Source organism: Aulostomus chinensis, chromosome 2 (genome assembly GCF_037954235.1).
Source record: "Aulostomus chinensis isolate RoL2024-O1b breed Wild chromosome 2, RoL_Achi_v1.0, whole genome shotgun sequence".
Classification (NCBI taxonomy): Eukaryota; Metazoa; Chordata; class Actinopteri; order Syngnathiformes; family Aulostomidae; genus Aulostomus; species Aulostomus chinensis.
In genome coordinates, this window is record NC_141321.1 from 3,190,862 (window position 1) to 3,203,298 (window position 12,437).

Here is a 12,437-nt window from a genome sequence, read left to right on the forward strand (position 1 = left end):
CTCAGGAGGTTGGAGGAGTTGCTTTCCTGGGCCAGGATGAAGATAAAAAAAAGGGTAAACAGATGGAATCAGTCTCTTTCCAAGTAGCAGGAGAGAGAATCCGGGGGCTTGCAGAAAGATCAATTAGTAGCCTAGGCAGAGAGTATACAGCTGATCGCACAGACAGACACATGAAGGCCTCAGTCGTAGACCAACTGAAGGAGGGCTTGAAGCTGATAGACCAGAGCTATCTTCCTGGCAAACGCAAAGTCTGGTGCTACTAGTCTATATTGTACCAGCGAGTGATGTGGCCTCTGAGGATGTCCGAACGAACAGAAATATCAGTCAAAAGAATGGATGCCAAGGCCAACATCTACATCTGTAAATGGCTTGGTCTTCCAAGGTGCCTGTCTCATGCCACTGTGTTCGGAAGGAACGCCCTCCAGCTACCACTGAAGAGCATCTCCACAGGTTTCAGGCTCAAATAGACCAGGCTGGTCCTGGAGCTCAGACAGTCAAGTGACCGCTTTGTCAGGAATGCTGGTGCCAAAATCCAGACGGGCGGAACAGAGAGGGTAGAAGTGTGTGTGGACAATGCCATTTCCAGGCTGCAACACCAAGAGCTTGTGGGAAGGACACAGCAAAGAAGATGAGGCCTGGGCTGGGGAGAGCCAGCAAAGCTTTGGTCCAAGGCACAGGTGTCAAACTGATCCAGTAAAGGGCCGTGTGGCTGCAGGTTTTCATTCCAACCAAGCAAAAACAACACCTGAATCTACTTAAATCAATCAAGCTGTGTCCTCACAGCTCATTTGTTGGATCAGGTGTTGCTTTTGCTTGGTTGGAATGAAAACCTGCAGCCACACGGCCCTTTACTGGATCAGTTTGACACCCCTGGTCCAAGGCATCCCTCAAAGAGAGGAAACTCATGGTGGTCAGTGAGGTTACAAAGATGGAGGAAGACATGCTCTTTTACAAGTCCATTGGCCAATGCAAAAAAGGCCAATGGACACAGTAGGAGGGCATTCTACCCAGGTCAGTAGTATGGAGGGACCTGTGGAAGATGCCTCAGGTGTGTGACACAGCCCCAGTTAATCTCTTTCACATCCTGTGTGGCTGCCAGACGGCCTTGGCTCAGGGTCATTACAGATGGAGGCATGACGAAGTGCTGAGGAAGTTGGTGGAACATGTAGAGGCCATAAGGCTCCTGGCTAACGAGAAGCCAAGGTCCCAACAAAGGCAGTTCATTCAGTTCTTTCCAGCAGGAAATACCATCAAAAGCCATCCACCACAAAATAGAACATCAGCCCTGACCCCAGGCAAAGGTTGGTCAATGAGAGCAGACGTCGAAAATCAGCTTTGCTTCCCTAATGACATTACCACCACATAAAGACCGAACATCGTCCTGTGGTCGTCAACAGAGAAGTGTGTTCTGTTGGTCGAGCTCAGCGTGTCATGGGAGGGGGGCATCCAGGAGACTTATGAGAGAAAAAAAGTCAAGGTATGCTGACCTAGTGGCAGAATGCCAAAAGAGTGGCTGGAGAGCTAAAACTTATCTAGTTGAAGTCAGCTGCCGCTTTGTGAGTCTCTCAACCAGTCGCTTCCTTGGGGACATTGGCTTCACTTCAGCCAAGGCCAAGAAGATAGAAAAGAGGCAGAAAAGGGAAGCTTCTGGCTATGGCTCAGAAGGAAAGACAGGAATTGGGGAAGTCAAGGGGACACGTGCAAACCTGACCATCATAATCCAGTAGCAGGGAGCGGCAGGGAGACGCCGCCTCTGCTGCCCCACCATCCTGAGATGTTCTGGTGATGAAAGGGGCAAAACATCAGGGATGAGGGATGGCTCCCAGCTGAAGACCCTGCAGCTGGTAATATAGGCACCGGCGGAGGTGCGTCAGGCAGAAATGCCTAGCAGGTACCAACATCTGACTATCAAAAAAAACCCAACAGTTAATTCATCACTGGTTAAGATTGTTTAGTGCATTTTATATTAAGTTTGGTTGTTCTTCCAGGGTTGGGACCTGTTTCTATGAAGGGGGGGCGGCGTGATGGCCCTCTGCTTCAGCAGGGCCTGTAGTGTATATGTTTCCCCCTGTCTGTTGTTTGCAAGTCCTTGGTGGGGCGGAGCTAAGAAAGGTCTAACTGAGCACCTGGGCAGTCTCCCAATGTCTATTTAAGATCTGGCCGTCTCAGTCTGGGCCCCTCTGCATTCTCTCGGCACCATGGTTTTGTTTGGTTGGCCTTGGCCCTGTTATTTCGTTTAGTTTTGCACGTTACAACACCTTGCATTCACCATTCAACCACCCATTCATCTGCAGACATACTGACAATACTGATTACCACATCTCATACCTTTACTATGTTTTTGAGATTTAAATTTTTGATTGATAAATTGTTACACTTTTTCGTTTAAAACCGTGTGTCTCCATTTTTGTCATGGCTCACAAGCTGGGTCATGACAAAGCGTAAGTCAAACGCAGATGCTGTTTCAAAATAATTTTATTCAGCTTTGTTAACATGCACTCATCAAATAGGTAGACATTAAGTACTAAAATACTTAACATTATGAATTTTTGGACTATGCTGTGATTTTACAAGTTTTGTGTATGTGGCGCCAGTGTACAGATCCCTTTGTTTTCACTGAAAATGAGGTTTGATGTGGGGCGTGTTGTTCTGCATGACATTGCATTGTTCTGAACTGTTGCAATAGTTTTGTGAAAAAATACTGGTGTTTTGCGTTGGTATGAAATTCTGTTTTCAGCAGTAGGCTGCTTTAATGGGTAGAAGTGCCACTACTTTTAAGGTGGGGTTGATTGGATGATTTATTTTCTGAGTACAGAAGTGATTCATGTCACTTACATTAAAGTCTTTTCTGCTCAGGTGTGTTTCAACATCAAAAGTCTTCTGTTTGTGGCTTCTGCTAATTTACAGTAAATACAGCCAAAGTGGTTAGCAGTATTATCTATTAACTTATTATAAATCTATATATCTATATATTATCTAGAAATCCAATATACCAGACTTTATTTGATTGGAGCAAGCAAAAGTTATAGCCTTTTTATCATTGAGGTAAAATAAAATGACCAAGTGTGCTAAAAACCCCTGCACAGTGGCTTCTTCTGGGTTTTAAATACTGTCAAAAAAGTCAAATAAAATCAAGGTAACATTTACAGAACATTTTAATATCAATAATTTCAAACAATGTTCCTAAATGTTTGCTGTTTGAATTTATTCTGACTGCAACATTTTGGTGAAGTTGTTGAATGGTTGATAAATGAACCCTCTGCGATATGCTTCATAAACAAACACAAGAATTTGGTCCAGCGTTTCAGAAAAATGTTTTGGAAACAAATAAAAAAAAAACATTCCAACTAAACAGAAGTAGAACATAACATATATAATATCCTTAGAGTATTTTTGGAAAACAAATCTGGATTGTATGGGCTACGATGAAATATATCACTTATTCAAAAATCATAAACCAAAATATATTATATTGTAGTTTCAGATCTTGAATTTTGACTTTTTTAAAACCTGTATGAAAGTAATGCATTGCATTACTAGTAATTATTTTACTTTCAAACAATATTGAAAGTAGTAATGGTACTAGTAATAGTACTTTTCCTGTTAATATCACTTTTGTAATGTTTTCACAAAGCATTTATAGGCGGAGGCTCTTGGTCAAACTTCTTTTTTGTAGCGGAGTGAAAGTCGTAATAGTAATAGATTTTGCTAAGAAAGACATAATCAGGTAAATACAAATATACTTCATGACAATACTTAAGAACAGTCACTTTGTGACTATCCAGTGCCCACTTAAAAATCTGTTACCTATCATCGTACAGGTGTGGGTGTAGATCCGCATGTGTCTGGTTTCTCTTCAGGGAGGGGCGGGGGCAGTTTAGAGGGGCGGCGATAAAGAGGAGGAGCAGCTGGATTCGGTTCAGTCTTCTGCTGCTCTGTCGCAACCTTTTCTTCCTTTCTTTGTTTCAGAACCGACATGAAAGGTTTAATAGATAAAATCTACCAAGTTGAACGAGATTAAAGCCAGATGGATCCCAGGGGAACAACTCTTCTTTAAGTCTCGGTTTTTGGATCAGGACCTAGAGTATGGATAAAGGTCGTTAGGACAGATTTTTAGGAAACTTTTTTGTCTCCATGGAGCTGGGATTTTCCCCACCAGTTGATGCTCTGATACCACTCTGATCGGATATCGATTTTCCATATTGGTCAGCGGGATGGCCCCGCTTTTACTGCTGCTGCTCTCACTCTGGACCTGTTCAGACGCCAAAAGCGCGTTCCCGATGAGACCCTCCTACAGCCTGTACTCCGGTGGACACACGCGCGCACACGGTGCCCGCGCAGCCAGCAGACACAGGTAGCGTGACACACGACACATGCAGAAAGCAGAACTGAAGAGACTACTGCTGATGATGTTTCAGTTTGTCAAGGCTGTCTGTCAAATATTTGGTCTGCCTCCAAGCATTACGGGATGTGGGACTCAAAAAAGGGAAAGATATCACCTGTGCATTTATCACTCTGTCAGTCTGAGGAGGAGAGTCTGGTGTGTCTGCCATCAGTGGGGACAGGTTACTGCCGGTGAACCAGAGCAGAAGTTATTGCTCAGGTTCAACAGGTTAACACGCAGGTGTTGCTTCTGATTTATGTTCCTCAGTTCTCTTCTGGGCAGATTTACCTCCTTCACACAGATTTTTACCACCCTTGTGTTTCAATGCCTATTTCTTTTTGGTAGGTTTTAATTTGATTTGTGATCTTTATCTTTGTTTAATTAGATGTATATGTGTTTGCCATTTTAGTAAGGTTCCATGATTAAGCTGAATAATAATGAAGAAAGAGCAAATATGACCTCAGCTGTAGCCTAGATAGGATCTTTACAGACTTGACAATAGCTGTTTGGAGAGAAAAAAACAACAACAGGCAAATTGCAGTTTACTTTTGGTTTTAATTGTCAATAACCAGCAGCAGATCCTGTGGGACAATGAAATACTGTTTATAAGGCTTGATACAGCACCATGGCGCAGGGCTGCACCCTACAGAGCATTCAAAATGTGCAGTATGATTACTCAGTATCATAACTGGTGCTGATTGAACATAAATTGATCATCTACAGTTGGCAGTGTCTATTAAGTATGGTGTGCATGCATGTGAATGCTTAATTTATCCCAATTAATTAGGACTGTGGGTATTAATGTGTACGTTTTTGGATGTTAACAGTATATTCTTTTCTGAAAATTTAAATATAAAGACTTATAATTAGAATACTTTGTTTTCATCATTCTCAAGGTACAACGAAATTATAAAGACAACTGTCTGGTTAAAATACAAGTGTAGAATTAAAAAATAGATAAATAAAAAAAGTTAAAATATATATACAAAAAGTGCCAGTAAGAGATGGGGTGAATAACATATTGCACTGTTGATAAATGTATCAATCACTGAAATGTATTCCGTGCCCGTATTGCACTGGGGTAAAACAAGTCAATGAATCTGGAGGTGTTGGCCGGGAGGGTTGATCGATACCTCTTTCCTGAAGGCATCAGTGAGAGCAGGGTAGAGGGGTTAAGTGCTGGTATGGCAGCTATTACTGGGAGGGAACACATATATATCATTCCACTTCTGTGATAGTTCCTGCTACCATTCCAGAGAAAATGGTTTTTTTTTTTGTGTTTGTCACATAAGAGGAAAGGCAGTCAGCACAGTACAGACAAAATTCGTCCATCCATCCATCCATTTTCTACCTCTTATCCTGTTAAGGGTTGGGGGGGTGTAGCCTATCCCAGCATCTATGGGCGAGAGGCGGGGTTCACCCTGGACAGGTCACCAGTCCATCACAGGGCCAACATACAGAGACGAACAACCATTCACACTCACATTCACACCTACGGTCAATTTAGAGAATCAATCAGCCTCGTCCCCAAATTGATGTCTTTGGATGGTGGGAGGAAGCTGGAGTACCAGAGAGAACCCACACAGGAACAGGGAGAACATGGAGACTCACACAGAAAGATCCCGTGACAGTGCTAACCACAATTCATATTGTAGGAAAAAAATCATACTGGTTTACTTGCTATACTGTTGATACTGCCCCACTTCACCCTACTTGCAAGTTGACAATTGCTATGGCAATGTAATGTTTATAGAGGGAGTTAAGAAGCTATGTATCATATTTGCTGACCTGTCAGTCCTGTCTGCCAATGGGTTGGATGTGATATATCCCTCAGCGTATGTAGATTTCAAAGATGGGTCTTTAGGTCTTAGACTTCTTTCATCTTGAATACTTCAACAGAGTGCTGAAGGCTACACACACACACACACACACACACACACACACACACACACACACACACACAAACACACTCACTCACACAGGCTAGGACTCTTATTACAGGGACCTGTACTGTTACTTTTATCAAAAATTTCCATATTCAGGTTTTATCAAATAAGTAAAAAGCTTGTGCTCATGCTGTATCCATTTTTTTTAAACAGCAAGCTATTTAGCAAAGTTCCATTTTACACTATGCAAATAGTATTGATTTTATTCGGCTATTTATTAAATACTGATTGTTGATCTTTGTGAATATTGATGTTCAAATGGAGGCAGCACGGTGGTGCAGTGTTCAGCACTGTGGCCTCACAGCAAGAAGGTTCCGGGTTCGAGTCCCGGCTCGGGCGCGGGATCTTTCTGTGTGAGTCTCCATGTTCTCCCTGTTCCTGTGTGGGTTCTCTCTGGTACTCCAGCTTCCTCCACAGTCCAAAGACATCAAGAGGGACCAGGTTAATCCAGACTCTAAATTGACCGTAGGTATGAATGTGAGTGTGAATGGTTGTTCGTCTCTATGTATGTTGGCCCTGCGATGGACTGGTGACCTGTCCAGGGTGAACCCCGCCTCTCGCCTGTAGATGCTGGGATAGGCTCCAGCCCCCCCGCGACCCTTAATGTAAGAATAATTCAAATGCTGATTAACAATCTGATTGCCACTCCTAACAAGCCCAATGTTTTTTTTATGTAGTTCCCTTTTTTATTGATAACTTTTCTAACCCATATCACTGAAGAAGAAAACGCCTGAGAGAAAAAGAAGTGAGCATGTTCAGCAATCAGCCAGTTACATAAAACCAGTGTTATTAGCTGTGTCCAATATACTCTTCTTTGACCAGCAATGTTAACGGAGAAACCTCAGTGTTTCAAAGTGACAGAATTAAAATGATTCAAGATGATGTTCAGGACACTGCTCCATTAAACAGCTGGAACAAAACAAAATGTGTGTATCTTCAGATTGTAATATATCTGAAGACACTAAGGGGTACAAATATCTTTAAGTGTTTGTGTTGAGTACAAATAATGTAGATCAGGGGTTTTAAAGTGTGAGACGCTGGGCCTCCCATAGACGAAGGTTGTGTTTTTACCTTTCTTTGCTTTGTCTATAGAGTAGATTTATTTCTGCATGCCAAAATAGGACCATTATTTTGTTGTTGTACCATTGACAGTGGTACATTTATATGAAGTTTTAAATCTGATGTTTATGTTGTATCAAATTGTTATATTGGACTGCATAAGATATTCTAGTTTAAAAGTAATCATGACCTTAATTATCTTCAAAAAGTTAGGATGCATTTTACACAAGTTAGGTTTTTATTAACATACAAATATAAAACATTGATAAGAATAGGATTACAAATTAAATCCTACTGTCAGTATGAGTTTCATTATTTCCTTTTCATCACTTTGATGGGTTACAGGCTGTATCTTGGCTACCGGCTTAGTCTTGCCTTTCTTTGCAGTTCTATAAATAGTGGTGTCCTCCTTTGCCTTCTCCCTCAGTTTTGTTTTGCTTTGTACAAACCACACCGACCTCTGCACACAACTCTCAAAGTTTGTTCTAAAGTGTCTCCACAGTTTAATGACCATGCAACTTCTTGACAAAGAAACAGGGAAACTTGTGGCGAGGTGAAACCTGATATACCTGATATGTCCTGAACTAATCCCTCAAAATATTGAGCAGTTATCACACCATGCATCATTACAGCATGAACAAACATACAAGCAAACAAAACCAACACCAGCCTTGTTTCTTGTTGAATGGGTTTGAACTGCACTTTCTTCATTCTGCTTAAGTCTCAGGGAAGCCAGCCACTGAGCAGCTGCAGGCATGGCTATCATTACCATCATAGCCTGAAGCCTATTATCTACAAATGAGATAATACTCTGATGGTTTTGATGTGGTTTGGTGTGTTTTTCCCCCTTTCCACTTTCTGCTTCCCCCTATTTTAAGTCATATTTTTTTATTTCATTAAATTCATGAATCTGTTTTTTTCTCTCTTCCTTATTTCCCCTTTCCCGATTTGTGTATTAGTAGATTTTATGTCATACTTGTTACGTTACATTTTCAATCCAGTCACAACTGGTTGGTGGTGTAAACGTCATATTTTTTTCAAATGTGCTATACAAATATGTTTTTTATTATCGCCAGGTAAAATACTTCTGACGAAGGTCTAGAAATGACTCAAATGTTGATCACAAAATAAAGTAAACAAACGTAGGAGAATTCATTTCACTTTTTGAGGAAAGTTCAAAAAGAAAGGGATGTACTCTCAACACCACAGAGATTTGAGTGTGCATGTTGTGTTTGGAATATTGTCAGGTTGTTATCTATACTTTATCCATATTCCTATCAGCCCATGTCTTACGGGATCTTTTACATGCTAATGAAGTGTCTTTTCTTAATTCATGGATTCAGATTTTATTTACACTGAGAAAATTAACAAAATATTATCAGTAATTCAAAATCCTGAATCGTAAAACTGAGTAAAATTTAGAAAGAAATTAAAGGCCAGATGTCAGTCAGTCCTTCGTCCTTCTGCCACCTCAGCGAGAGTCTCAGGCTTTTCATGTTTGTTGCAAATTAATCTCAACTTTCAGGGTACATAAGGACCATAGTTTTCCTTTCATCATGAACAGTGCAGCACAGAAAAAGCTGTTCAAATATAGCAGGATTTGATAGGAAGGAAGACAGTGAAGCCATTCGAGGTGAAGCAGGCCTGGTAGGAGGTGATGGGGAGTGTTTCCACCTTGTTGGGCATCAATAGAACATTGTAATGTTGCGGATCTCCTCGTCTGACTGATGCCCTTTTAAATAACACTTCCACATAATATCATTGATGAAAGAGCAGCCTCTTCCCGGTCAATGGCGTGAACATTTTCTAGCATTCCAACATATCACGGTGGCACCAGACCAGCCTCATTTACATATTTAGGCACCTGTCTGAGCAGGTGCATGCAGGTGCATTTGTCAGTTGTTTTTGTTTGTTAGTTAGCGAGGGCATTTGGCATGAAAGCTTTATAAGTGCTGGTCTGACAGCAGCAATGAAGCTTGTGCCAGCTTCTAGATCACTTAAATAGGGCCCAATGTTATTATAGCCTAATATGTAATCCAGCTGACAAATGCCAGCAGGTGTAAGACAGCGCGCGGCGCATATGACTGCTGAAAGTGCTGAATGCTTCACCTGTGGAGTGCCTTGCTTCAGCTTTGGAAACCCTCCCTCTTCCTTTCATGTGAAAAGAAACAGATCAGGAACAGTTGTAGAGGATGTTGGATGGAGAACAGCAGTCGCATCCCAAGACGGAACCAAAAGTTCAAGAGAACAGACGGTCAAAGCTACTAAGCTAGCAAACCAAATCGTGTGCCGCCCTACAGAGCCAATGAGAGATGTTACAGAGTGCTGCAGAGTGCACCTTTTTCAAGTAGGACAAATTGATTTGGGGTTTGAGTTAACCTTTAACCTTCATGTGGTTGACAAATAAGACTACAAAGCTCTGTCTCTCCTCTGTACTCAGCTGTAATACTATTTAAAGATCATATTTAGCACAAAACAATTCACTTGTTTCCTTTATATAAAATATGTCTGAGTTACATTTAGAAAAAAAAACAAACAAAAAAGTTAAAACCTTGTAATAAATACCTTTAAAACAGTGTTTCTCAAATGGTGGTACACATACCCCTAGGGGTACACAGCGGCACTGCAGGGGGTATGAGAGAGAGTGGACAATTAACAAATAAAAGCATGCATAATGTGGGGATTTTAAAATGTGTATTTTTGATTAAAAATGATAATCATCATAATGCCTATGATAATGATCGTGATTAGATCATGAACTAAAAATATAAGAGTCAATCGTGGTCCAGCACCAGGCAGGAGATGACCGGAAATGATAAACCGCGCACCAGCGCCTATTTACACTTTGAAAGCTGGTGAGCAGTGGAGTCAGGCCAGGATGGAGAGGTGGCTATTAAATCAAGGGCCTCCAGCTAAAGAGCCAGAAGAGCCGGTTGAAAAGAAAATCAGAGTCAGAATGCGTTACTGTCATCATACTCAAGGTACAGCTAAATCAAAAAGACAACTCTCTGGTTAAACTATAAGTATAGAATAAAAAAAAACAGATAAAAATAAAAAAAATACAAATGAATATATACAAAAAGAGCCAGTAAGAGATGAGATGAAAAAAAAAAATTACACTGTTGTTAAATACGTTGCACTAGTACTGAAATGTGTTCAGTGCCCATATTGCACTGGTGAGACTAGATGAATAAATATATTGCATGATTGATAAATATACTGCACTAGCACTGACGTGTTTTCACTACCTGTATTGCACTGGGGTAAAACAAGTTCATGAATCTGGAGGTGTGTGCCTGGAGGGATCGAAACCTCTTTCCTGAGGGCATCGGTGAGAACAGGCTGTGTCCTGAGTCACAGTAATCCAGACTGTACCGGCATGAGTACATCGAGATGGGCGCTTCACAGGACCCTCCATAAGCCCTGTGAATTTTATGCAGCGAGCTGCTAGCTAACGGTGCCATAAAGCCCTCCCATCTCCAGCGGCGTCTCTGGATTTTTTTCATAGTATTCGGACCAAAATGTTGTAATCAGACAAAGCGGTACTTTGATTGAGAAATAAGAGAAAGGGGGTACTTGAGGCAAAATTGTTTGAGAACCACTGCTTTAAAGTATTTATGATTCTCCATCACACTCCATCATTGCCTCTGCAAAGGGTGACATTTTTTGTGGTATCTTGCTGTCTGTCTGTGTTTTGTGTGTTTGTCACAAGGACTTGTCAAAAACTATGAGGCAGATTTTCACTAAAATGAAGTAGAAGTGTGTTGTGTGACTGAGAACATAAAAACGAAACAAACAAACACTAGCCATAGCACCACCAGGTGGCAACAGGAATTCATGATTCTTCATACTTTGATGATCTCCTAGTGGGTCGACCAGATCATTTCATTTTCTATCAGAAGTACCTCATTGGTAATTGGTTACTGTGAAGACTGACTATTCAAAAAATGGTGTTACCATGGCGAAGTATATTTTGGAAAGAACACAAATCTGTTGTAACTGGACTCCACATGGTTAGATCTTTTCCTAACACCTCATGTTTGATGAAAGTCACGGCATGAAGACATCTAAAGGATTACTGGTTACAGGAAGTCAGGCTGATGAAACTAATATTTGATTTCAATCAGAATTAAAGTGTTGTTTTTATGATATGTGCAGCAACATAATAACTTGTTCTCTAGTGCCAGGGGCCAAACATTCACCTTCCCAGAACAATGCACCGTCATGATTTCTGGTTTGGTTTAATTAAAAACAAAATCTTAAGTTATTTCTTATTATGTAGTGTATGCAGTGTGTTTTCTGGACACACTGACTTCAATATCACCAAGTATAAATTGAGAAAGAATTTCAATCTTCAAATTAGTTTATTCAAATGATGAAAAATATCTGTCAGGTCGTTACAACTGAAGATTTGTGAAGTATTATATATGCCATGGTTTATGGAAAATGTTCCACACATCTGCTGCATCAATTTGAAAACCTTTTCTCTCAATTCACTCTGCCTGATCCGTGATTTGTGGACATTTTCTTATCCTAAGGGACTGAAACAAAGTTCAGAGAGTTTGAATAAACAGTTGAGGTGGTTTTATCATCCCAGGTGGAGACAGATTATTAATGTTTGAGGCTTCATTCCCAACCATCTGATCCACCTCTCTGACGACACAGCAGGAAAATCATCCCCAAAACACCTGGAAAATTATTTGGAGGGGGCCTGATAGAGGCTGTCAAATCAATCAAGTTTCCTGGCCCCAATGAACATGAGAAATATTGATTTTTATATTTTATTTAAATGACCAGCAAAGTGGAATTATGTATTACTTAAATTGTACAGAAGAGCTGCCATTTTCTGAGATATAGTTGCCACTATATCAGTATTTGCACACTGTATCATTTCCCCGGTAAAGAGCAGGATCACTTGGGTTTGATTCTAGGTTTTAGCCATACTTTTTTTTTTTTTTTAACTGTAAGCAGCGTGCTGGTAAGGAATATCATTATAGGTAGACTTCACAAGATCAGGCTGTGTGTGAGTGATGGGGGATGAATTCACA

General features: G+C 40.8%; 2 protein-coding genes across 2 annotated transcripts in view; one reads left to right on the plus strand and one right to left on the minus strand.

Moving 5' to 3' along the window:
* Positions 1–12,437, minus strand: part of LOC147268817 (uncharacterized) — a 178,360-nt gene that overhangs the window by 10,408 nt on the left and 155,515 nt on the right. The window lies entirely within an intron of this gene.
* LOC147268818 (EMILIN-1-A-like) overlaps positions 3,929–12,437 on the plus strand; it is a 54,771-nt gene continuing 46,262 nt past the window's right edge. Inside the window, exon 1 of the mRNA XM_086223119.1 lies at positions 3,929–4,354. Coding sequence (XP_086079245.1) covers positions 4,215–4,354 — 140 coding nt within the window. The 5' untranslated portion in view covers positions 3,929–4,214. The remainder of the gene's footprint in view (positions 4,355–12,437) is intronic.